Below are 26,058 nucleotides of genomic sequence, written 5' to 3'. Positions count from 1 at the left end.
TGCCTTGTATTTTTAATGGCTTACAAACAATGGTTAGCAGGATGATTGAGAAGACATGGCAAACTAACCTGTTGGCCCAAAAAGAAAACGGGGGAAGTGTGGAGGATGTCATACAGGATTGGCTTACAGAAAAAGGCCATAGTCAGATTAACTTACTGATGAGAGAGAAATAAGGCAAGGGTAACGCCAAGGACAGACTGTCCTTGAAAAGACAGAAGCTAAGAAGAATGGAGATAAACAGGATGTCGAAACGGAACAGGAAGTTAGCTTTTAGCCACAGGAATGCAGAAGTATGCCAGGAATGCAGAAGTATGCCAGGAATGCAGAAGTATGCCAGAGTGACGCAGATAGTCAGTAACCAATAATGAGCTTTAATTTTGCAATATGTATGAGCTAATTAACTATTGTATTTAACCTCAATACTAAGTGCCAATAAATGAGACTTGCTGATGAACCATCTGGTGTCCGCATCTCCCTTCTCCGACAGCAGGTGAGGTCTCCCCAGAGCAGAGGGGCAGGATCCTCTCTCTCCAGCTCTGGCCATGCTGCTTTGGATGCAGCCCAGGCTGCTCTTGGCCTTCTGGGCTGCCAGTGCCCATTGCTGCCTCCTGTCGAGTCTCTCCCCCAGCAGCACCCCCAAGTCCTCCTCTGCAGGGCTGTTCCCAATCTCATCACCCCCAGCCTGTGCTGATGCTGAGCACATCCAGCTCAGAGTCTCACCCTTCCTTTGGAGCCCTTTCAGTGCAGCTCTGCTCTGACAGAGAGTTCTGAAACAGTCTGCATCCTCCTGCAGGTTCCTGGGGGGGGGGTAGAGAGGAAAGGTTCTGCTCTGCAGCCTGGGGACAGCATCTTGCTGCACTGTAAGCCTTGAGGTGTGTCCTGGTTTTGCTGGGGCAGAATCCCACAGGCTGCAGGCCATCAGCAGCTCCAATCAGGAAGGGCTGGAGCTGGCCACAGGTGTGTCCCAGATCACCAACACCACCCTCAGGATAAAGGAGGTTTGCTGAGGAGAGGGGAAACCTCCTGCTAGTGCTTCCTGCTTGGGTTCCTCCTGCTTCTCCTCCTGCCCCTGAGGACTGCATCCTGTGGCTGCTGGGCTGAGTATATCTTTCTGTCTTGTGTTGCTGTTGGCATTCATTTGGCTGCTTCATGAAGTCCCTTTTGCATTTCAGCCTGGGAGTCTTCTCTCCTGTTCTGATTCTCCTCTGCTGGGGAGGGGTCACCAGGTGCCAGAGCAACTGCTGGAGCTTAGCCCCAGCACTGGGGCTCAAACATAGAGCAGGTGGAGTCCACTTGGACACATCCTTTAGGGAAGGCTTCTCTCCCCTTCTGCTTTCTTGGTGTTTGTAGCTGAGCAGCTTTGCCCTGGGGTTTCTGTACCTGGGCTGGGGCAATCCTCACTGTCAGTACAGGCTGGGGGAGGAGGGGATAGAAAGCAGGAAAAGGACTTGGGGTGCTGGTGGGGGAGAAGCTGGACAGGAGCAGGCAGTGTGAGCTTGCAGCAGAGAAGGCAAATCCGAGCCTGGGCTGCATCCAAAGCAGCATTGCCAGAGAGCCAGAGCTGATTTTGCCACTTTGCTCTGCTCTGCTGAGACCTCACCTGCAGTGCTGTGAGCAGCTCTGGAGCCCTCAATACAGGAAGGACCTGGACCTGATGGAGAGGGTCCAGAGGAGGCCATGAAAACGATCAGGGGGTAGGAGCAGCTCTGCTGTGAGGCCAGGCTGAGGGAGCTGGGGGTGTTCAGCCTGGAGAAGAGAAGGCTCCAGGGAGACCTAAGAGCAGCCTGCCAGGACCTGAAGGAGGCTACAGGAAGGCTGCAAAGAGACTGCAAAGGCCTACAGAGACAGGACCAGGGGCAAGGGCTTCAAACTAGAGAAGAGCAGACTGAGATAGCAGGAAGAAGCTCTTTACTGTGAGGGTGGTGGAACACTGCAACAGGTTGCCCAGGGAGGTGGCTGAGGCCCCAGCCCTGAAGATGTTCAAGGTGAGGCTGGACAGGGCTGTGAGCAACCTGCTCTAGTGCAGGATGTCCCTGCTGAGTGCAGGGCTTGGGCTGGGTGACCCTTGGAGGTCCCTTCCAGCCTGGACAGGGAATGCTCTGGTTCCTGCAGGTCAGTCAGAAGCCACCTCCAGCAGCTGCAGGGAGCCCAGCCGGAGGGCTTGAGCCAGCCTAGGGCAGGGCTGAGCTGCTGAACCAGGGCCTCGGCCAGGGGAGCACCCCCAGCCAAACTGGGACCCCAGTGTGGCCAGCCCAGAAGCCTGCCTGTGGTGGCAGCTGCCTGACAGCTGGCTGAGGAGGGTGGGGCAGGAGGCTCCAGCAGAGCTCCTCTGCCTCGGCACTCCCTGCAGTCGAGTCCATAAAGTTAATGGAGCTCAGAGAGGGACTCAGCCAGCCAGAGGAGAGCTGGAATAGGAGAAGATGGATACTGGCAGACTGCACTGCCAGGCAGGCTGATCTGCAGCCTGCCAGAGGCTGTCCCCACAGAGCCCATGCCCAGCCCATGCCCTGCCAGCCATGCAGGGGCGGCTGACAAAGCTCTTTGGAGCTCCTGGACCTGCTCCCTGCTCTGTGTGCTAACCCCAGCGTTCCAGAGAGTGCCTTTGGTTGGAAAAGACCTTTCAGAGCATCCTGACCAGCTGCTCTCTAGCTCTACCAAGGCTGGGGCTAACCCTGGCCCTCAGCACAGCTCTGCCTCTTTGAAACACCTCCAGGGATAGGGACTCCACCACCGTCCTGGGCAGCCTGTGCCAGGCTTTGAGAACCCTTCCAGAAAAGTTTTCTTCCAATGTCCAACCTAATGTCCCCCGCTGCCACCTGAGGCCATCTCCTCTTGTCCTATCACATATTTTTAGGGTGAAGAGACCAACCCCCACCTGGCTCCAGCCTCCTTTCAGGGAGGTTGCCACCTCCCCAGGCAGCCCAAGGCTGCTAGACCCCAATTCAAAGCTTGTCCATGTCCACAGGGATTCCTCCCACATCCTTTGCCTGATCTGTGGGTGAGTCCTTGAAGGCTCCAGCCAGCTCCTCTGTCCCCAGCCTGGCACACCATGACATCCACCTCGTGGAAGAGACACACCTGGCAGGAAGAGGGCAGTGCCCAAGGCTGAGTCTGGGAGGCCCTGAGGGCTCTCTGGTACCTGTCATGCTCCTCCTGGCTCCCTGCTGCTTTTAATAAGTGCCTTGGGTTCCCAGGGCTATCAGCTGAGCAAACTCTTTAATTTGGCAGAGGACAAAGAGCTGCCCTGGCTGTGGAGGTGATGCTGCTCCTCTCAGGCCACCACGAGTGGATGGTGTGGTGCTGTGAGCCCAGAGCAGCTCAGCCCTTGCTGGGGGGAGATGTGGTGGTGAAATCCTCTTCCCTGGGGGGAATGTGGGTGAGCAGAGCCAGGAGGTCTCCCCTCAGCCTTTTCCTCCCCAGCCTGAACACCCCCAGCTCCCTCAGCCCCTCCTTGTAGCCCAGACCCTTCCCTAGCTCTGTTGCCCTTCTCTGGCCAGGCTCCAGCCCCTCGATGTCCTTCCTGGAGTGAGGGGTCCAGAGCTGAACAGCACCCGAGGGGGGTGGTCACCTCCTGGCCCTGCTGCCCTCCCTGTCTCTAACCCAAGCCAGGAGGCCTTTGGCTTTCTTGGCTACCTAGGCACTGCTGCCACTTTGCTCTGGTGAGACTTCACCTGCAGGGCTGGGTCCTGTTATGGGACCCTCAACATAAGAAGGACCTGGAGCTGTTGGACAGGTCCAGAGGAGGCCACCAAGATGATCAGAGGCTGGAGAACCTCTGCTATGTGGGGACAGGCTGGGAGAGCTGGGGCTGTTCAGCCTGGAGAAGAGAAGACTCCAGGGAGACCTCAGAGCAGCCTTCCAGGACCTGAAGGGGCTCCAGGAGAGCTGGGGAGGGACTTTGGACAAGGACCGGGAGTGCCAGGACCAGGGGCAATGGTTTGCAATGAGAGCAGAGCAGGTTGAGATTGGATGTGAGGAACAAGTTCTGCACCAGGAGGCTGCTGGAACACTGCAACAGGTTGCCCAGGGAGGTGGTTGAGGCCCCAGCCCTGGAGATGTTCAAGGTGAGGCTGGAGAGGCTGTGAGCAACCTGCTCTAGTGCAGGATGTCCCTGCTGAGTGCAGGGCTTGGGCTGGGTGACCCCTGGAGGTCCCTCCCAGCCCACCCCCCCTCTGTGTCTTGTTACCTGTTTGGGTCACACCTGCTGGAATTTGCCAGCTCCGGGGTCATGGCAAAGCATTTCCCGGGCTTTAGCCTCAATTGCTGGCACCTGGCATGGGAGCAGCAGGATGATGGCTGCCTGCAGCCCTTGGCAAGCTCCTGCTCCTGCAGAGTTGCCATGTCCTTAGCCTGGGGTGGTGCCAGCTGGTCTCCAGAGGTGACCTCTGGAGGTCCCTTCCAACCCAAAGCATTCTGTGACTCATCCTCAGTCAGTTATCAACCACTGCCCTCAGCTCCCTCTCTGGGCTGCAGCTTCCCACCCACACCTACCCAGGTCTGCAGCTGGCCCTGGGGCTGTTGTGACCCAGGTGGAGGGGCTAGAGCTGGCTGAGGACATCCCAGCTGCATGTTGTGAGGTTTTCTTCTCCCCCTCCCCAGTCAGGGCTGAGCTCCCAGCATTTGGCAGGGAGTGTGTTGATTGTGACTGGAAGGATCCAAACAGATTGCTTCAACTTCCTTGCTTTGTTTTGACAGGACCAAAATGTTTCATTTCCATGAGGTAAAAACACTTGGGGGGGCTGGGGAGGAGGGAGGGAGGTGGATTTTATCTTTTTTTTTTTTTTTTTTTCTTTTCCTCTCTCCTATTTTAGTTTGGTCTCTCACTGTGCATGAAAACCTTGTCAGGAGAAGGCTGCAGGGAAGCTCATGGAAGTGGGGAAAATACCCAAAGGGAAACACTTCAGCATTTCAGGTGTCTCACAGCTCCACAGCTCAGCTGCCCCCAAGCCACAATTGAAGCTTCTCCTTCCTGCTGGTCAGCCCCAGCCCATCACAGCCCAAAGCTGTGAGAGAAGCCAAAATAGAGCCAGGCCCCCTGGAACCACAGACTGGCAGGACTGGAAGGGACCCCCAGAGATCCCCCAGTCCAACCCCCCTGCTTCTCTCCACTGCAAGTAAAAAGTTTCACAGAATGTTAGGGGTTGGAAGGGACCCCTAGAGATCCTCCAGCCCAAGCCCCTGCCAGGGCAGGGCACACAGAACACAGCCAGGTGGGGCTGGAAAGGCTCCAGAGAAGGAGACTTCACAACCTCTCTGGGCAGCCTGCCCCAGGGCTCTGCCACCCTTGCACCAGAGAATTTTCTCTTCATGTTGAGATAGAGCTTCCTGAGTTCAGGTTTGTGCCCATTGCCTTTGGCCTGTGCCTGGGCACCACTGGGGAGAGTCTGGCCCCATCCTGCTGACACCTTCCCCTTAGAGCTTTGTAAGCATCAGTGAGATCCCCCTCAGGCTGCTCTGCCCCAGGCTGACCACCCCCAGCTCTCAGCCTCTCCTCAGCTCAGAGCTGTTTCAGACTCCTCAGCAGCTCAGTGGCTCTGTGCTGGACTCTCTCCAGCAGTTCTTTGTCCTTTCTGAGCTGGGGAGCCCAGAACTGGACCCAGCACTGCAGGTGAGGCCTCAGCAGGGCAGAGCAGAGGGGCAGGAGAACCTCCTTGACCTGCTGGCCACACTCCTGATGCCCTTGGCCAGGAGGGCACTTTGTTGGCTCCTGGGCAGCCTGGTGTCCACTCTGTGCAGATCTGATCCTCTCCTTTTCTGCACTCTCCAGGGCATGGCCACAGTCTCAGCCTTACCTCACTGGGTGAGAAAGGAGGGGGAAAGAAAGGCAGAGAGAAGGAAATGGGGCTGGGGGCAGGAGTGGAGGCCAGCAAGTCACTGAGCTGCTCCTCTGGTCCTGGTGGGAGGCCAGCAGCCTTGTAGGAGCTCTCAGGAGTTCATAAACACCTTGATTTGTAATTTGCAGTTTGACTTTGCTCACCCTGGAGGCTCTGAAGGTGTTCCTGGTGCTAGCTGCTGATTCTGCTGCTTCCCCACCAGAAGTGGCTTGGCCTCTCTCTCTTTTCCTTGTCAGCTCCTACCTCATAAAACAGGGATTAAAGAGCACTGCTTTGAAGCAGAGCTGCTGAGAGAGTGCAGCCCCCAAGCCCTTCCATCCGCAGGCTCCAGCAGGAGCTGACAGCCTGAGCTGCCATTCCTTAACCCAGGGGACAGGCAGTGCCACTGGCACAGGGCTGAGCAGGAGAGATTCATGGAGCTCCCTAATTGCCTCTGGCTCTGAGCCACTGCACAAGCACTGCAGCACTCACTGCACTCCCCTGCCCCAGCCCAGCTTGCCCAAACCTCCTTTGATGTGAAGCAGTCACTCAGCAGTGCCTGGAACTGGAAGTCTTTTAGGCAGGGGGCAAGGAAAGGGCAAGTGGCTGCTGCTGGAAAGGTGCAGGCAGGAGAAGGGCTCCAGCAATGGCTGTGAACACACCAGGAGGTGAGGACAGGTCCCCTGGGCACAAAGCTCACCTGGAAACTTGCTGGAAAGGTCCCTGGGGGTGCTCAGGAAAGGTGTGGACAGAGCATTTCAGGGCATGGTTTAATGACCATGGGGTTGGGGATGGAGCTCGGGAGCAGGCTGCCCAGGGAGGTTGTGGAGTCTCCTGCTCTGGAGCCTTTCCAGCCCCACCTGAATGTGTTCTGGGTGCCCTGCCCTGGCAGGGGCTTGCCCTGGATGATCTCTGGAGGTCCCTTCCAGCCCCTGCCCTGCTGTGACCCTGTGGTGCTGGGTTGCTGATTGGACTCAAATATCTCAGAGGTCTTTCCCAACCCCAACCATTCTATGGTTCTGTGTAAAAGCCTGGGAGGAGCTCAGTGACTGTCACATGGAAAACCTTTCCTTGTCTTCAATACTCTTCCTCAGCAGCATCTCCTGCTGCTATCATAGAGTCACTGAGGTTGGAAAAGGCCTCTGAGATCATTCAGTCCAACATCAACCCAACCCCACCATGGCCACCAAACCCTGGCCCCAGGTGCCATGGCCACAGGGTTCTTGAACCCCTCCAGGGATGGAGACTCCACCACCTCCCTGGGCAGCCTGTGCCAATCCCTCACCACTCTTGCAGCAAAGAAATTTTCCTCCTCCCCTGGCACAATTTCAGGACATTTCCTCTCCTTCTGTCACCTGAGACTAGGGAGCAGAGCCCAACCCCCACCTGGCTCCAGCCTCCTCTCAGGAGCTGCAGAGAGTAATGAGGTCTCCCTCAGCCTCCTCTTCTCCAGGCTGCACTCCCTCAGCTGCTCCTCCCCAGCCCTGTTCTCCAGACCCTTCCCTGGTCCTGCTCCAGCCCTCAGTGTCCTCCTCACAGTGAGCTCCTCAGAACTGCACCCAGCACTGGGGGTGAGAGCTCAGCACTCTGGTGCTTCCAGTGTTTGTGGCTGCTCACTGACAGTGCCTGGCCCCACTCTCAGCTTCTGCTGACCCTCTCCTCGTTATTCCATCAGCATGGAGGCCTACCCAGCTCCATTAGTGCCAATTTCAGGCTGTCCCTGCTAATGTAGGCAACATTCCTTCCCACTGACATCCCTGAGAGGAGCCCTGGCAGGCTGCAGGAGTCCAGCTAAATGACTGACAACTTCCCTCATTATTCCTCCCATCTCTCACCACTCTTCCTCTCACTGCACTCCTCTCCCTTTCAATTTCAGTTTTTCACCCCCAATAAAACTGTAAGAGAGCTCCAGGCTGCTTCCAGGCCACAGCAGCCACCTGCAGTCTCTCTGTTATCTGCTGCAAGGCTCTCACAGATTGCATCAGGTTGGAAGGGACCCTCCAAGGGCACCTTGGCCACCCCCCTGCAGTCCCAGGGATAGCTCCAGCCAGAGCAGGCTGCCCAGGGACATATCCAGGCTGAGTTTGGATGTCTCCAGGGATGGATTCTCAACCCCCTCCCCTGGGCATCCTGTTCCAGTGTCTCACTGTGCAGAACTTCCTCCTGGTGTCCAACTGTGTCGGTGTGAGCTGAAATTCCGCCCCCCCCCAACAATAACCAGGCTAGCCCAGTCTGGAAGCAAATGAAGGCTGTATTTACAAGCAGAGTCTAAAATCTACAATGAAATGCAATGAATATGTACAAATATACAAAATTCACAACATTTACAAATATATACAATCAACAGAAAAGCACAACCGATCTCCCTTTGCTTCCCCCCAAGGGGACCCTCCCAAAGCGGCCTCTCTCTCTCCCAGGAGCTTCCCCCCAGACCCCCCTGGACAGAGAAGCAGAGTTAGTTAAGCAGAAAGTTGTTAACTTAGCTGCCAAGGTCAGTACGTGTTATCTTCAGCCAGAAGAGAAGAAGAAACAGCAGCCAGACAGCCCAGCAACTGCCCCCACTGCAGAACGCAGAATGTGCCGAATGCCTACTTTGTTTTGGGTAATAGTTCTTAAACATTTCTATCTATCCAATGGAAGTGTTTAGAACAATCGTTATTTTGCTTTCTTACACCCAATAGTGACTTATTTACATTCTTTCACTTTCTCTGTTCTGAACTTTGCAAGGAAAAATCAAAAAGACAGCTTCAAACCATCACAGTCCACCCCTTCTAAACAATTCCATTGGCTGCTACTATCATTTATCTAATCTAAAATAATATCTACAACAATAGGTGAATAAAGATCATAGTCCATTCCGGCTATCTCAGATGTAGATGATTCAAAAGAGTCAAATCACAGGAAAAACAGCAAACAGCTTGTTTCCTCGCAGATGGAGCGAAGGAAGGAACAGGGACTCTCAGGTGACTCAGGGCTCTCAGGGCTCGTGCACCGTAGATCTCATGAACTCTCCTCTTGGGCACGATGCTGTATCTGCACAACACTCTGAATTTAACCTCTCTCAGCCAAAGTTAGATTTCCTTGTGGAATACACTGAACTTCACCATTTTCTTGCATTACCCAATAGGTGTGACCAGGACCTTCAGCAGAAACCACCCCTCGGACAGGTTTGGCCTCTCCTGAAGGAGAAAATACCCAAACAGTTTTGCCTAACAGATTCTTTTCTCTGATAACAGGAACTCTATCACCTTCCTCCTTTCGCAACAAATCTGATTGGGCAGGTCCAGCTCGATTCACTGAACCTCTACTATTCACTAACCAGGTTGCTTGTGCTAAATGTTTCTCCCAGTTTTTCAAAGATCCACCCCCCATGGCTTTGAGAGTGGTTTTCAGCAAACCGTTGTAGCGTTCGATCTTCCCTGCAGCTGGTGCATAGTAGGGAATGTGGAATATCCACTCGATGCCGTGCTCTTTGGCCCAGTTTTTCACAAGATTGTTCTTGAAATGAGTTCCATTGTCTGACTCAATCCTCTCTGGAGTTCCATGTCTCCACAGGATTTGTCTCTCCAGACCAAGAATGGTGTTACGTGCAGTTGCATGAGGAACTGGATAAGTTTCCAGCCATCCAGTGCTTGCCTCTACCATAGTCAGCACATACTGCTTACCAGATCGAGAACGAGGTAGAGTGATGTAGTCAATCTGCCAGGCTTCACCATACTTGTACTTGGACCATCGGTCACCGTACCACAAGGGCTTGATCCGCTTTGCCTGCTTAATAGCAGCACAAATGTCACAGTCATGGATGCCTTGTGTGATAGCATCCATGGAAATGTCAATGGATCTGTCACGAGCCCATTGGTAGGTTGCATCTCTGCCTTGATGTCCTGACGAGTCATGGGCCCACCGGGCTAAGAACAGCTCATCTCGGTGTTTCCAGTCAAGATCAGGATCAGGATCAGAGTTTGTGTCCACCTGGGAAACTCTTGCAGCTAGATCTGCCTGATGGTTGTGTTGTTGTTCCTCAGTAGCTTTGCTCTTAGGAATGTGAGCATCGATGTGTCTCACTTTCACTGGGATTCTCTCAATGCGAGCAGCAATGTCTTGCCACAGATCTGCAGCCCAGATTGGCTTTCCTTTTCTCTGCCAGCCATTCTTCTTCCAGTCTTTCAGCCAACCCCACAAGGCATTGGCTACCATCCACGAGTCGGTGTAGAGATAAAGCTTTGGCCATCTCTCACGTTCAGCTACGTTAAGAGCTAGCTGGACAGCTTTTACCTCTGCGAATTGACTGGATTCTCCTTCTCCATCTCTCGCTTCTGCAACTCTGCGCGTTGGGCTCCACACTGCAGATTTCCACCTTCGCTTGTTTCCAACCAGACGACAGGAACCGTCTGTGAACAAAGCATATCTCTTTTCATCATCAGACAGATCACTGTAAGGAGGAGCTTCCTCAGCACGAGCTACTCTCTCCTCTGGAGGTTTAGCACAGCTTGTGCCTTCTGGCCAGTTTGTGATCACCTCCACCAAACCAGGCCTTTCGAGATTTCCCATTCGAGCTCGCTGTGTTATCAGAGCCATCCACTTAGACCAGGTAGCATCTGTTGCATGATGTGGTGAAGAACCTTTGCCTTTGAACATCCAATTCAGAACTGGCAATCTAGGAGCTAGAAGAAGTTGTGACTCAGTTCCAATCACTTCAGAAGCAGCTTTCACTCCTTCATAAGCAGCTAAAATCTCTTTCTCTGTTGGAGTGTAGTTTGCCTCTGAGCCTCTGTAGCCACGACCCCAGAAACCAAGAGGACGTCCTCGTGTCTCCCCTGGAGCTCTTTGCCATAAGCACCAGGTTGGACCATTGTCACTCGCGGCCGTGTACAGAATGTTCTTAATGTTCAGACAGGTCCCAGACCCATCGCTTGGACTACCTCTCGCTTGATCTGGTCAAAGGCTGCTTGTTGCTCAGGACCCCATTGGAAACTGTTTCTCTTTCGAGTCACATCATAGAGAGGTTTCACAATCTGACTGTATCCAGGAATGTGCAGTCTCCAAAATCCCACTATGCCTAAGAAACGCAGAGTTTCTTTCTTGTTGATGGGATTTGCCATGGTGGAGACTCTGTTTATCACATCCATTGGGATGTGACGGCGACCATCTTGCCACCGCACTCCCAGAAACTGGATTTCTCTGGCAGGTCCTTTCACCTTGTCTCGCTTGATAGCGAAACCAGCTTGCAAGAGAATGTCAAGGATTTTGTTACCTTTCTCGAAGACTTCTTCAGCAGTCTCACCCCAGACGATGATGTCATCGATGAACTGAATGTGTTCTGGAGCTCCACCTTTCTCCAAAGCATCATGGATCACTGCATGGCAGATGGTTGAACTGTGAATCCACCCCTGGGGCAAACGATTGAATGTGTACTGAATGCCTCTCCAGGTGAAAGCAAACTGAGGCCTGCATTCCTCTGCTATGGGAATAGAGAAGAAAGCATTAGCAATGTCTATGGTAGCATACCATTTGGCCTGCTTGGATTCCAGCTCATATTGGAGTTCCATCATGTCTGGTACAGCTGCACTCATGGGTGGAGTTACTTCATTCAAGGCACGGAAATCAACTGTCAGACGCCACTCTCCATTCTGCTTTCGCACACGCCAGATTGGACTGTTGAAAGGTGAATGAGTTTTGCTGATGACCTTCTGACTCTCCAACTGACGAATCAAGTTTTGAATGGGCACCAAAGAGTCACGGTTGGTTCTGTATTGTCTGTGATGCACAGTTTGAGAAGCAACCGGCAGCTTTACATCCTCTATCTCATGTTGTCCCACAACTGCAGATTCATCTGAAAGCTCAGGTCTAATGGACAACTTCAATTTTCCTCCATCAATTTCTACAGTTGCTATTCCAAAAGCCCATTTGTAACCCTTAGGGTCTTTAAAACGCCCTTCTCTCAGAAAGTCAATTCCCAAAATACAAGGTGCATTAGGACCTGTTACAATAGTATGTTTCTTCCACTGCTTCCCAGTTAAACTTATGTCAACCTCTATCTTAAACAACTCTTGAGATCCACCAGTGACTCCCTGAATAGTTATAGATTCTCCCCCTTGATAATTTGATGGTATTATGGTGCACTGAGCTCCTGTGTCAACCAAGGCCCTGTACTTCTGAAATTTTGAAGTGCCAGGCCACTGGATGTACACATCCCAATAGGTTCTGTTATCTCCATTATCCCTTACCTCCCCCTGGCGGAAGGCAGGGCACCCCTAATGGTGGGGATTACCTCCACATGTACAGCTGGCACAATGTCCAGCACCAGAATTAGGATCACTGTTGGAGCTATCAGAGTTGTTCTGGGAAATTGAGGAAGTGACAGCTACCCTCCTGGTATTGCTACCTCGGGATCTGCCCCTCTGCAGCTCCCGTAACCTCTTGAAAAGATCAGAAGTTGGTTGACCATCCCATCTGTTGATGTTCTCACCAAACTGATCACGCAGAGTTATCCAGATACTGCCACGTGATTGCCTCTGCTGTCTGTTTCGGTTTGACCTATTCTGGAATGGCCTTCTTGGAGCACGTCTGTTCCTAACAGCTGAAACTTGTATCCATCTGGAGGAAGAGGAATCAGAATCATCCCCCTTCATCAAGTTGGATATGGAGGTTTTAAGTTCCTCCTTCAGCTCTTTCATGCAATTCTTTATTTCTCCAGACAAAGTTTCAATGGCTGAAACCAAAGAAGTACGTGCAAGACTATCCTCCAATTGCCTCATTTGGTCAGTGAAATGGCCAACAGTAGGAGGCACTCCACCATAATTTCTTGCCACAATCCTGCTTGCCAGAATAGTAGCATAATTAGGAGGAGCAAGCTTAATGAGCTTTTTGGCAAGGCCTGTTCCAACAGGAATTTCATCAGGATTCAGAGTCTTATGATCTCCATACATTATTTCTCTCACAGCAAATTCTCTCAGACGCTTGATTCCCTCATCTATTGTGGTCCAAGGCTTAGGGTTCCATGGTAAATCATCTCTGCTGGGGTACCTCAACAGGACTGCCAGTAGGAGGCGTGCCCACAGAGAAACTTTACCAATGCACTTGCCTAGGTGCCTGTCTATGCCTGTATCCTTTGAGAGCATCCCCAACTGAGAGGCCGACTTGTCGCCTACCACCAATGCTGGGGCTCCCGTATCAAAACACCTGGCTAGCCAAGACAGGACTGGCTCATTATCTCCTCTGATGTAATCCTTCCTCACATGTCTAATTTCCTGTCTGGGTGCATTAGCTGACTGTATGTCATCCTCATCATCATCATCATCATCATCATCCTGAGGTTGCTGTCCCCATAATCCTGTTGTAATCCTCCGTTGAATTTCCTTGAGTTCAGAGGCTCTGCCAGCAGTTGCTAATTTACCAGGGTCTACATCCTGACCTACATCTCCATCATCCATGTGGGGTCTCAAGAGGTCTGCCAGAGTTTTAAGGCTAACCCTCTCTTCCTCATCAGAAGGATCTTTCTTAACAGAGGGACCCTGAGTAGAAGGACCCTCATCTCCATCTGCACCATCTCCTGCAGCATCTGCTTCTCCTCCTGCAGCTCCTTTACGCTTTCTGCTTACAATGGCCACCAAATTTACTGGACTGGTTTTCACATTCACAGCAGAGTTGGAAGAGCAAGTAGCCTTATGTCTTTCTTGACACAGTGCTATCAGTAGCCGTATGATTATTCCAAGAAGCAACAAAATTAAGGTTAGCACAACATATCTAGGGTACCACTGGTTCCAAAGACCCTCTGTAGTTGTAAGAGGAGTAACAAACTCAAATGTGTCTGCTAGCAGATCCATAGTTGAGTTACCATAGCTTCTTAGCCCAATAAGACCACAACAGAATTCACCAACATTCAGTAACTTGTTCTTAACCCAAAGAAACGACTTATATGCCACATATCTCACAATCTTGTCTATCATGCAGGAAACAGCCCATCTGTAGACAATCACACTGATAACAGATGAAATAGAATGACTCAGAATCCAAAACAGCTTCATTTTGCTTCCTAATCTGAGGAGAAATAAATCATACAAGCAATCGAGCCCCACGTTGGGCGCCAAAAATGAAATGTGTGTCGGTGTGAGCTGAAATTGCCCTCCCCACCAACAATAACCAGGCTAGCCCAGTCTGGAAGCAAATGAAAAGCTGTATTTACAAGCAGAGTCTAAAATCTACAATGAAATGCAATGAATATGTACAAATATACAAAATTCACAACATTCACAAATATATACAATCAACAGAAAAGCACAACCCATCTCCCTTTGATTCCCCCCAAGGGGACCCTCCCAAAGCGGCCTCTCTCTCTCCCAGGAGCTTCCCCCCAGACCCCCCTGGACAGAGAAGCAGAGTTAGTTAAGCAGAAAGTTGTTAACTTAGCTGCCAAGGTCAGTACGTGTTATCTTCAGCCAGAAGAGAAGAAGAAACAGCAGCCAGACAGCCCAGCAACTGCCCCCACTGCAGAACGCAGAATGTGCCGAATGCCTACTTTGTTTTGGGTAATAGTTCTTAAACATTTCTATCTATCCAATGGAAGTGTTTAGAGCAATCAGTATTTTGCTTTCTTATACCCAATAGTGACTTATTTATACTCTTTCACTTTCTCTGTTCTGAACTTTGCAAGGAAAAATTAAAAAGACAGTTTCAAACCATCACACCAACCTAACTCTGCCCTGCTCCAGTTCCAAGCCACTGCCCCTGCTCCTATCCCCACAGCCCCTTCTGAACAGTCCCTCCCCAGCCTGTCTGCAGGATCCCTTCAGATACTGAAATGCAGCTCTGAGGTCTCCCTGCAGCCTTCTCCAGGCTGAGCAGTCTTGAGTTAGAGAGGAGCAGCATCTCAGAGCCCCAGTGTGAGGAAGGGGATGCCCAGGAGCACACAGGAGGCTTTCTGTAGCTTCTGGGGAGCCAGGTGCTCCAGCAGCATTTGTGCCCCACTCCTCTTGGCAGCAGATTCACCCCTGGCTGGAATGCTGGGGTTCAGCAGCTTCCCAGTGGTCTGCAGGCTGTTTGCAGTGGCTGCTAAATAGCAGCGCAGATAATGGGATTGCTTCAACCCGTTGCTGCTGCTGGATTACAATGGCCCCCCCGGCTGGAAAGGAAGAGGACCCCCTGCAGGAGATTGGCAGGAGCTCATTAGGCATCAGTGCTGCTCCAGTCGAGCCTGGAGGGGGAAACGTCTGAGGCAGTGACCTTCAGCCAGGATGGATTCCTTCACCCTTCCTGTTAAAACAATCACCACCACGGTCAGCAGCAAACAAACCGAGCCACAGGGAGGCAGAGGGAGGGGGCTGGGGGTGGCAGAGGGATTAGGTTTGCATTTGGGTGTTACAGGTAATGAAGGCTTTGCTGCCTTGCTGCTTCTGGGAGGCTTTCTCCTCTCTTCTCTTTTTCCCTTTTTCAAACACTGCCTCCAGAATCAATAGTGGGGAGGAGGGCACAGTGTGATTGGTGCCATGGTGAGTAAATGGCACCAGTTTGCCTCTGCTTCTGCTCAGCCTTACAGCATCCTATCAAGGAAGCAGGCTGCTGGCACAGCCCAACTCCATGGCTGCCCATGGCACAGCACAACCAAAGCCCCAAACCCCTGCAGCCTGCTGCGGTTCTCAATGCTTTGGCATCTGCTGCTGTGCTTCTGCCAGCATCTGTGGGGACAGGCTGAGAGAGTTGGGGTTGTGCAGTCTGGAGAGGAGAAGGCTCCCAGGAGACCTTCTTGTGGCCTTCCAGGATCTGAAGGGGGCTCCAAGAAAGCTGGGGAGGGACTTTTGAAGGTGTCAGGGAGTGATAGGACTGGGGGGAATGGAGCAAAACTAGAAATGGGGAGATTCAGATTGGATGTGAGGAAGAAATTCTTCCCCAGGAGGGTGGTGAGAGACTGGCACAGGTTGCCCAGGGAGGTGGTGGAAGCCTCATCCCTGGAGGCTTTTGCAGCCAGGCTGGAGGTGGCTGTGAGCAACCTGCTGTAGTGTGAGGTGTCCCTGCCCATGGCAGGGGGGTTGGAACTGGATGAGCCTTGAGCTCCCTGCCAAGCCTGACAGTTCTGTGATTCTCTGATCTCTCCCTCTCCTCAGGAGGAGGTCAACAGGCTCCAGGATCCAGCCACAGAGCTGCCAGGTGACACATGGTGCTCCCAGAGCCAGGGAGTGCTGCTCTCTGGTCCTGCACCAGGGCACAGAACAGCTACAGAGCCACTCAACAAAGGGCAGCCAGGTGGGTCTGGCAGGGCTGAGCCTCCCACCAGACCCTGCAGCCCTGGGGGAGCTGTGGCTGGAGAGAGAGAGAGACCCCTGCTGAGGTGCTCCTGCTGAAGCCTCACTTGGATTTTCAGATACAATCACAGAGCTGTCAGGCTTGGAAGGGAGCTCAAGGCTCAGCCAGCTCCAACCCCCCCGCCATGGGCAGGGACACCTCACACTACAGCAGGTTGCTCACAGCCACCTCCAGCCTGGAATTCAACATCTCCAGGGATGAGGCTTCCACCACCTCCCTGGGCAACCTGTGCCAGTCTCTCACCACCCTCCTGGGGAAGAATTTCTTCCTCACATCCAATCTGAAGAGAATCCTGGAATGGCTCAGGCTGGAAGGGCTCTCAGAGATCATCTACCCCAAGCCCATGGCAGGGGGAGACCTCCCCTGTCCTTTTTGGTAACCAAAGCCTGACGTCATCCCAGGCTCTCCTGCTTCCTGTGCTCAGAGCCTGAGGCACGTTTGGCATTTGCTTCCAGAACCTTTTTTGGGGTGCAGCCCTCCCACTTGACTGCCACCCACTACCCTGGGATCCCCTTTTGGGACTGCTTACTGCCACCCCCTGCCCCTGGGACCCCCTTTTGGGGCTGCTCACTGCCACCCACTGCCCCTGGGACCCCCTTTTGGGGCTGCTTCCCCCCTGCTGGGCACTGTTGCACCCAGCAGCCTGCTTTTCTCAGTAGTCCTTCCCCTCAGATAGTTTATTGATGCACTTTGGGGGCTATTTGCTGTAATTGCAGCTCCATCACTGGCTGAGTGCTGATGGAACCCAGAGCCACCTTTAATTGTTGCTTCTCACCCTGGGAAGGTGATCTCCAGAAGCTGTAGCTCCAAGAAGCCACAGAGCTATTTGGCCTCCATCAATAACTCCCTTCCCCAGAAAGGGAGAGAAATGTTCAGGTTGATAAAGGAAAATAAATTTTCATATGCAGCATAATTAGCTCCTGGGGCTCCTCACCACTCAGAGTCATTCAGCCCAGGAACACTGCAAGAGTGGAAGAGCTCAGGCATTAAATGGGCAGGCAGCAGCCCAGGGTTGTGAAAGCTGTGGCTGAAAAGGTTTTGGAAGGGATGGGAAGCTGCCTGTCTCCAGTCTGCTGCTTTCTTGCAGAGAGCATAAAATTGCTGGGGAAAAGCCTGGCTGGATGGCCAGGCCTGAAGGGTGCTGGGGATGGGGGGGGGGAATCTAGCTGGGGGCTGCTCACCAGTGGGGTCCCCAGGGCTCAGTGCTGGGGCCAGCACCCTTTAATGTCTTTAGCTGTGGTCTGGACCAAGGCATCCTCAGTAAGATGCAGATGACACTAAACTGGGAGGCAGAGTTGCTCTGCTGGAGGGGAGGAAGGCTCTGCACAGGCACCTGGCCAGGCTGCATCCAGGGCTGAGGCAAATGGGATGAGATTCAACAAGCTCAAGGGCTGGGTCCTGACCCTGGGTCACAACTGCCCCAGAAAGGCTCCAGGTGGGTCCAGGTGAGGCAGAGTGGCTGGGAGCTGCCCAGCACAGAAAGGCCTGGGGGTGTTGGTCAAATGCTTGCTGAACATGTGCCAGGAGGTGCTCAGGGGGGCAAGAAGGGCAGCAGCAGCCTGGTCTGGAGCAGCAATGGTGTGGGCAGCAGGAGCAGGCCAGGGGTTGTGCCCTGGGCTGGGCACTGGGGAGGCCACAGCTTGAGTGCTGGGGGCAGCTTTGGAGCCCTCACTTGCAAGAAGGACACTGAAAGGCTGGAGCAGGTCCAGGGAAGGGCAACAGAGCTGGGGAAGGGTCTGGAGAAGAGGGATGGGGAGGAGCAGCTGAGGGAGCTGGGGGTGTGCAGCCTGGAGAAGAGGAGCCTGAGGGAGACCTCATTGCTCTCTACAGCTCCCTGAGAGGAGACTACAGCCAGGTGGGGCTTGGGCTCTGCTCCCTAGTCTCAGGTGATGGAAAGAGAGGAAATGGCCTAAAATTGTGCCAGGGCAAAGTTAGGTTGGAGAGGAGGAAAAATTTCTTTGCTGCAAGAGTGGTCAGGGATTGGCACAGGCTGCCCAGGGAGGTGGTGGAGTCCCCATCCCTGGAGGGGTTCCAGAAACTGTGGCCATGGTGGGGTTGGGTTGGTGTGGACTGGATGCTCTTGGAGAGCTTTTCCCACCCAAACATTTCTAAGGTTCTCTGATCTGTTCCCTGGGCACACCAAAGGCTGGCAGTGGCAGATGGTGAGCAGACTGCTCCAAGGGACAAAGCCTTTACCCCACTTTCTTCTGAGGTTTTCCCTAATTCCTAACAGGAGTTTTGCACTCCTATGCCTTGCCTGGCCCTGCCTCCCCCAGAGGAACACTTGAGCTGTGCAGGTGAAGCCAGCTGTGGCACATCTGGCAGGGTTCAGGGCTGCCATGGAGTAACTCTGACATCTAGTGGCTCCCAGAGCCCCAACCCTGCTCCCAGAATCACAGAGCTGTCAGGGCTGGAAGGGACCTCAGGGCTCAGCCAGCTCCAACCCCCTGCCATGGGCACGGACACCTCACACTACAGCAGGTTGCTCACAGCCACCTCCAGCCTGGCTGCAAAACCCTCCAGCGATGAGGCTTCCACCACCACCTCCCTGGGCAACCTGTGCCAGTCTCTCAGCACCCTCATGGGGAAGAATTTCTTCTCATCCTCAAGCTGAGCAGCGAGGGCTGGGCAGGAGGCACCACAGGCTCCCTGAGGGCCACCTGCCATGGCTGCAGCCTGCAGCTGATCCACAGGGGGGAGGGCAGTGGCAGCCCCCAGGGCTCTGAGGGATGCTGCCAATGGCCTCAGAGCTAGCACAGGAATCCTTCCCTCTCACCTCCTTCCACAGGCTCTTGGCTGCAGCTGTGGAAGCTGTCAGCAGGGTCAGCCAGGACAGAGAGGAAGTTTTCTTGCCAGCATGAAGCCTTCTATGGAATCACAGCAGGGCAGGGGCTGGAAGGGACCTCCAGAGATCCTCCAGCCAAACCCCCTGCCAGAGCAGGGCACACAGAACACAGCCAGGTGGGGCTGGAAAGGCTCCAGAGCAGGAACTCCACAACCTCTCTGGGCAGCCTGCCCCAGGCCTCTGCCACCCTTCAAGGGAAGATTTTTCTTTTATTTTCTTTGTACTTCTGTGCTGGGAGCTCCTGGGTTCCAGTGTGTGTGCATTGCCTCTTGTCCTGCCCCTGGGCACCACTGAGCAGAGATTTCTGCTCCTGCTGCCATAACCAAGAGGCTTTGGACTGCCTCTCCCATCCTGCTCCTGCCTTTCCTGCCTCTCTTCCAGCACCTGAGAGGAACTGCAAGCACAGACCAGCAGCAGGCTGGGACTTGAAATCCACACTCCTAAAAGGGCATCTTTTGGACCCAAACAGCTATCTCCTCCTCTTCTTCCTCCTCCTCCCTGACAGTTCCCTTCTCAGGTGACAGAGGAAAGTAGCACTGATGGGAGTCATTAATTGCTTTCCTGTTAATGGCAGCCAAACTCTAGCTAAGCATTTAATTACAGCCAGAAATGACTTCTCTCTACTGAACCTGGGCATGCTAAAGCTGACTGCATGGCTCTCATGCACACAGAGTAAATATTTTTGCAACCATGTCCAATTTCTATGATTCTATGAATTTTCTTGGAGTTTTTTTGCCTTTTTTTCCCCTTCTTTGCTTTTTTTTTTGCTTTTTTTTTTCCTCTTCTTTGCTTTTCTTTCTCTTTGCTTTTTTCCCCCTTCTTTTCTTTTTTTTTTGCTTTTTTTTTCTCTTCTTTGCTTTTTTTTTTTGCTTTTTTTTCCTCTTCTTTGCTTTTTTTTTTTTTGGTTTTTTTTTTCCCTTCTTTGCTTTTTTTTTTCCAGTCATTTCCGTCCCTCTTTTTTTTTTTTCCCAGTCACTTCCTTCCCTTTTTTTTTTTACCCCTAGGTGGGGAGGGGGCAGCCAGGAGTAAAAAAAAAAGAAAAATCATCATAATTAAGCAGAACAATGTGCTGCAAAGAGAAAGACCTGGCAAGCACTGAAGTCATTTCAGCCTGGAGAGGAGAAGGAGAAAGAGATTTGCTGGTGAGGGATCTGCTGAGAAGAGTGCCCTGGGGAAGCACAGCTGGAGCCAGGTCCTCGGCTAAAGCACAGCCAAGCTCCGAGCCTGCAGCTGGGGGTGGCCAGTGGGGAGGAAACCCAACTAGAACTCAGTGCCTGCTGAGGTAGGAGCTCTGCCAGGGTCCTTTCCAGAGCTGAGCATGGTGCAGCCCAGGCTGCCCTTGGCATTCTGTGCCCAGAGCAGAGCAGATCCTTTCTCTCCAGCTCTGGCAATGGGCACTGGCAGCCCAGAAGCCTGCCAGTGCCCATTGCTGGCTCCTGGCCAGCTTCTCCCCCACCAGAAGTCCCCCAAGAGCTGGCACACAACTCCTCTCCCAACTCTCTGCTTGCCCTCCACCTCCTCAGGTTTAAGGTTTGCTCCTGGCTTTGTTGGGTTGGTTTTTAGGTTCGCTTTCCAAGTTTTTCCTGCTGCTCCGAGGCGGGAGGCTGGCAGCTGGGTGGTGCTGGTGAGCAGCAGGGGAGGAGCTTTGGCTGCGCTCCGTGAGGAGCAGCTCACGACTCCGGCAGCCTTCAGCCCCTTGGTGGGGCTGCGAATCAGTGGCAGAGCCTCAAGAGCTTCGCTCTGGGTGAGTTCTGCTCTCCTGCACCCTGGGGACTGCCAGGAACGAGGCGGGGAGGCGGGGGGAGGCGGCGAAGAGGCTCTCCAGATGTGCAAGAGGAGCTGCTGAGGCCAACCCGTGGAGTTTGCTTCCAGCTGTGACCTCCTGGCTTTGTTGTGCCCAGAGAGCTGCCCAGGTGTGTGCCCAGTGAACTGCTCAGATGTGTGCCCAGGGATCTGCCCAGATGTGTGCCCAGCAAGCTGCCCAGATGTGCAACCAGCAAGCTGCTCAGATGTGTGTCCAGAGAGCTGCCGAGGTGTGTTCCCAGCAAGCTGTCCAGATGTGTGCTCAGAGATCTGCCCAGATGTGCAACCAGCAAGCTGCTCAGATGTGTGTCCAGAGAGCTGCCCAGATGTGTGCCCAGCAAGCTGCCCAGATGTGTGCTCAGAGATCTGCCCAGGTGTGTTCCCAGCAAGCTGTCCAGATATGTGCTCAGAGATCTGCCCAGGTGTGCAACCAGCAAGCTGCCCAGATGTGTGCCCAGGGATCTGCCCAGATGTCATAGAATCATAGAATCAACCAGGTTGGAAGAGACCTCCAAGATCATCCAGTCCAACCTATCACCCAGCCCTAAGCAATCAACTAGACAAGCAATCAACTTGCCCAGCAAGCTGCCCAGATGTGTGCCCTGCAAGCTGCCCAGATGTGTGCCCAGGGATCTGCCCAGATGTGTGCCCAGCCCCCTGCAGCTGCTGGTGGGTGCAGGAGGCCTTGCTGAGGATCCTGCAGGATCCCTTCCCCACTGCAGCTGTGTTCACTCTGCTCCAGCAAGTCCCTGCCTGGCCTTTCCTCTCCCTCCATGGTGACTTTTCCCTCCCTTTCCACAGGCTCAGCTTCCATCACCCCTCTGGAGGTGGTCTGCAGGGCACAGTGCCCCTACCCACTGCTGCCTGGTGGGTTGCCCATGCTCCTTGCCCTCAGACATTCCCAGCCTTACCTCAGCCTTCCCCACCTGCCTGGAGGGATGATCTCCAGGTGACCACTGGGGGACTTGCTTCCAAAAAAAAACCCCAACCCCCACCCCCCAAGCCCCTCTCACTGTGAGGCAGGAGCCCCAGAAGTGCTTCCAGATTTAGCAGCTCCTTGGAGGCTGCCTCTGCTCAGCTTGCAATGTGCCACTCCAGAGCCCTTCCAGGGGCTCTGATTTGGGGAGTAAATGGGATGCAGAGCAGGTGAAACATTAAAGTAATTACAAATTATTGGAATACTTCATGCTCTGAAAGCCCTTCAGATAATTTTAAATTGCTCTGCACTAATTGTGATCAGTGCTCCATTCATCTCCAAAGCCCTCTTCAAACCACAAGCCCTGGGATATTTTTGGGAGCTGGAGCCCAGAGCTTGGATTTAAAGGACAAAAGTGAAATAAATTAACAACAACAACCACAAAAAAAAAAAAAAAAAAAAAAAAAAAAAAAAAAAACAACCCCAAGCCCCAGCATTCCATTTGGGGTCATCAATACTCCTTCCAGCTGCATTCTGCAGGTTCTGCCACGTTGCCTGGAGCTGCACACCCCAAAAACAAGGCCAGGCCAAGGCAGCTGCTAGCCCTCGAGGGGAGGCTGTCCTCAGTGGCACCACTGGGAAGACATCAGGAGAAGGAAAGGGCAGAGAAGGGCAGCAGCCAACCATCCCCATGGCCACAAGCACAGCACTGCTGCAGGCTGGGGCACAGCAGCAGGACCCTTCCCAGGCATCCCTACAGAACCATGGACTTGTCTGGGTGGGAAAAGGCCTCCAGGGTCACCCAGCCCAGCCACCAGCCCAGCACCACCATGGCCACCAAACCATGGCCACCAAACAATGGCCCCAAGTGTCCACAGGTTTCTTGAACCCCTCCAGGGCTGGGGACTCCACCACCTCCTGGGCAGCCTGTGCCAGTCCCTGGCCACTCTTTGCAATCCCTGCCCTGCTCCTGCTGCCCACACCATTGTTGCTGCTGCCCTTCTTGCCCACCTGGGCACCCCCTGGCTCCTCTTCAGCTCCTGTTGAGCAGCACCCCCAGGTCTTTCCCTGCTGGGCAGTTCCCAGCCCCTGTGCCCCCAGCCTGGAGCCCCCATGGGGTTGTGACTCAAGTCACAGCAACACAAAGGATGTGCTCAGGGGCAGCAACCTCTTTGCTGTAGCTAGCCCCAGCAGCTCTGCCTGCACAACCCTTGCTGAACCTCATCCCAGAGCAGGCCCTGCCTCTCCTTGGGCTTTGTGTGACCAAGAGGGCATCAGCCTGTCCAGCCTGGACAGAAGGCTGCCCCAGGTTCATAGATTGCATTGAGTCAGGAGATGACCTCAAAGGTCATCTTGTCCAACCCCTCTGCAGTCACAGGGACACCTCCAAGCTGCCCAGGGACACATCCGGGATGCATCCAGGCTGCCCAGGGACACCTCCAGGCTGCCCAGGGACACCTCCAGGCTGCCCAGGGATGCATCCAGGCTGTCCAGGGACACCTCCAGGCTGCCCAGGGATGCATCCAGGCTGCCCAGGGATGCATCCAGGCTGCCCAGGGATGCAACCAGGCCGCCCAGGGACACCTCCAGGCTGCCCAAGGACACCTCCAGGCTGCCCAGGGACGCATCCAGGCTGCCCAGGGACACCTCCAGGCTGCCCAAGGACACATCCAGGCTGCCCAGGGACACCTCCAGGCTGCCCAGGGATGCATCCAGGCTGCCCAGGAACGCATCCAGGATGCCCAGGGACACCTCCAGGCTGCCCAGGGATGCATCCAGGCTGCCCAGGGATGCATCCAGGCTGCCCAGGGACACCTCCAGGCTGCCCAGGGACACGTCCAGACCACCCAGAGACACCTCCAGACCACCCAGAGACACCTCCAGGCTGCCCAAGGACACATCCAGGCTGCCCAGGGACACCTCCAGGCTGCCCAGGGATGCATCCAGGCTGCCCAGGAACGCATCCAGGCTGCCCAGGGACACCTCCAGGCTGCCCAGGGATGCATCCAGGCTGCCCAGGGATGCATCCAGGCTGCCCAGGGATGCATCCAGGCTGACCTTGAACGTCTGTCTGCAGGGATGGAGTCTCCATCACCTCCCTGGGTGACCTAAGCAGTCTCTACCTGCAAGCTCCCACTGCCCCTCAGATGTTGCAGTGCTGTTTCATCAGCAGCTTCTCCTCCTCCTCCCCCTCCTCCTCCTGGAGCTGAACTTCCTAACGTCTCTCAATGGCTGCAGTCCCCAAACAAAGCAGGGATCGATGGCTGCAATCACAAAGCATTGATCAGCCACGGAGCCCTCAGCTCAATCCTGCCCACGGAGCAGGCTCCTGCAGTTTAGGCAGCTGCTGCTCAATCCAGCAGTGCCAAGCTGCCTGCAACGGGCAGACAAATCCATCCCACAGCTCCATGGCTCTCCTGAGCAGAGCAGGGCAGAGGGGCAGGGTCCTCTCTCTCCAGCTCTGGCAATGGGCACTGGCTCCTGTCCAGCTCCCCACCAGCACCCCCAGGTCCTTCTCTGCAGGGCTGCTCTCAACCTCATCATCCCCAGCCTGCATTGCTAATTGAGGGTTGCCCTGACCTAGGGGCAGGACTTTGCACTTAGCCTTGCTGAGCCTCCTGAGGTTCTCCTCAGCCACTTCTGCAGCCTGCCCAGGCCCCTCTGGAGGGCTCCTATCCCATATCCCATCCTTCAGTCTTACCAACCACACCACTCAGCTTGGTGCCATCTGCACCCTTGCTGAGGGTGCCTCCATCTCCCTGCCTGCAGCCCTGCCTGGTGGAGATACTGAACAGCTCTGCTCCCAGCACAGACCCTGAGGGGCACCACTTGGCACCCAGCTCCCTCTGGGCATGTAGCTGCTGCCCCTTTGTGTGCCACCCCCCAGCCAATTCCCTCTCCAGTGCACAGCCAACCAGCACAGCCACAGCTCTGCAGCCCAGGGAGGAGGATGCTGGGGGGGGACTGTGTCAAAGGCTTCACCAAATCCAGGCAGAGGCCATCCCTTGGGCTTCCCTTGCCCACTGCTGCTGAAAGTCACATTGCCACCCCCAGTGGTTTGATGCTGCAGGTCTGACACCTCCTGCCTCCTGCCATCCCTCACCCACCAGTGCAGCAGGGCTGGGGAGAGGAGTTCTGCCCCAGGTGATGTCTCAGGCACCAGTGTGGAGCTCTCCAGAGAGCTGGGACAGGTTTGCCTCTGCCCTCCAGAGAGCTGCCTGGGAGAATCATGAGCACATTTACACAGTGCAGAGAGAGAGCTGGCCCAGGCAGGGGACTGGGAGGTCCTGCTGGAGAGCATTTGCTGCTTGCAGAGGTTTCAGAGGGCAGGAGGTAGCTCTTCGGGTTCTTCACCTGGAGTGGGAGGTGCAGGACACAGATCCCAATGGATGGTTGTGGACCAGGAGAAACAAAGCTGTGGTTTTCCTTCTTTCTGCCAAGGGACTCCTGGGCTCAGAGCAGAAGTGTTTGCTGCCTTACAACAGAACACCACACTGCAGAAGGCTCTCTGGGGAGCACACAGGGAGAGAAGGCAATGTGCAAGGTGTTAAAGGATGACAAATGAGTGGAGCCCAGGATGGGCTGGGGCCACGGCCTGGGCTCAGGGCTCCTGATGCCTCTGGTGCTGAGGTGTAATCCACCCTTGGCACCTTGTCCTTGCTGGCAGATGGACACGGTGGGAACCCAGCTGCCTCCTGGTGCCACTGGGATGCCAGCTGGGGCAGTGGCAGAGTCATGAGTGGCCACAGCAGCATCATAGGGGCAGTCAGAGGCTGCATGGTGTGGGAAGGCAGCACAGCTCTGCCCCATGGCTTCTGAGAGCTGTGGTGAGGCAGCAGGCCTGGAAAGGACTTCAGCAGCACCTCCTGGCTCCCTACTCTCCTGTGCCATTTCCCCATCCATCTGCCACTCATTCTGGAAGGTCAGGAGCAAGGATGTGCAAGCCTGGGGGCCTGAGCCTCACTGCTGCAGCTGCTTCTGGCTTGCTGGCAGCCACAGGCAGAGGGCAGCTCACCCAGCTCCAGCCCCCTGCCATGGGCAGGGACACGTCCCCCCAGCCCAGCTTGCTCAGGGCCTCATCCTGCCTGGCCCTGAACCCTGCAGGAGAATGGGTAGAAGGTGGAGACCAAATGGTCAGACTCAGAGTGCTCAGGGGTGTGCAGGCTGGTGTGGGCTTTCAGGTGGACCCCAAAAGGGGAGCTCCATTTCCGTATATCCCTTAGAAACTGAGACCACAGAATCTCAGAATGGTTTGGAAAGGACCTTAAAGATCCAACCTCTCTGCCATGGGCCCCTAGGGACATCTGCCACTAGACCAAGTTGCTCAAAGCTTCATCCATCACCTTCCAGTCCTTACAGCAGCCTCCAGTACCTGAAGGGAG

General features: G+C 54.4%; 1 protein-coding gene across 1 annotated transcript in view; it reads left to right on the top strand.

The window, feature by feature from the left end:
* Positions 1 to 242: 242 nt before the first annotated feature.
* Positions 243 to 26,058, top strand: part of A4GNT (alpha-1,4-N-acetylglucosaminyltransferase) — a 45,491-nt gene continuing 19,675 nt past the window's right edge. The window contains 1 exon segment of the mRNA XM_054385776.1: positions 243 to 354. Within this exon segment, the coding sequence (XP_054241751.1) occupies positions 243 to 354 (112 nt within the window).

Source organism: Indicator indicator, chromosome 13 (genome assembly GCF_027791375.1).
Source record: "Indicator indicator isolate 239-I01 chromosome 13, UM_Iind_1.1, whole genome shotgun sequence".
Taxonomy (NCBI): domain Eukaryota; kingdom Metazoa; phylum Chordata; class Aves; order Piciformes; family Indicatoridae; genus Indicator; species Indicator indicator.
The sequence above is the reverse complement of the archived record's forward strand: the minus strand, read 5'-3'. Positions and strand labels throughout refer to the sequence as shown.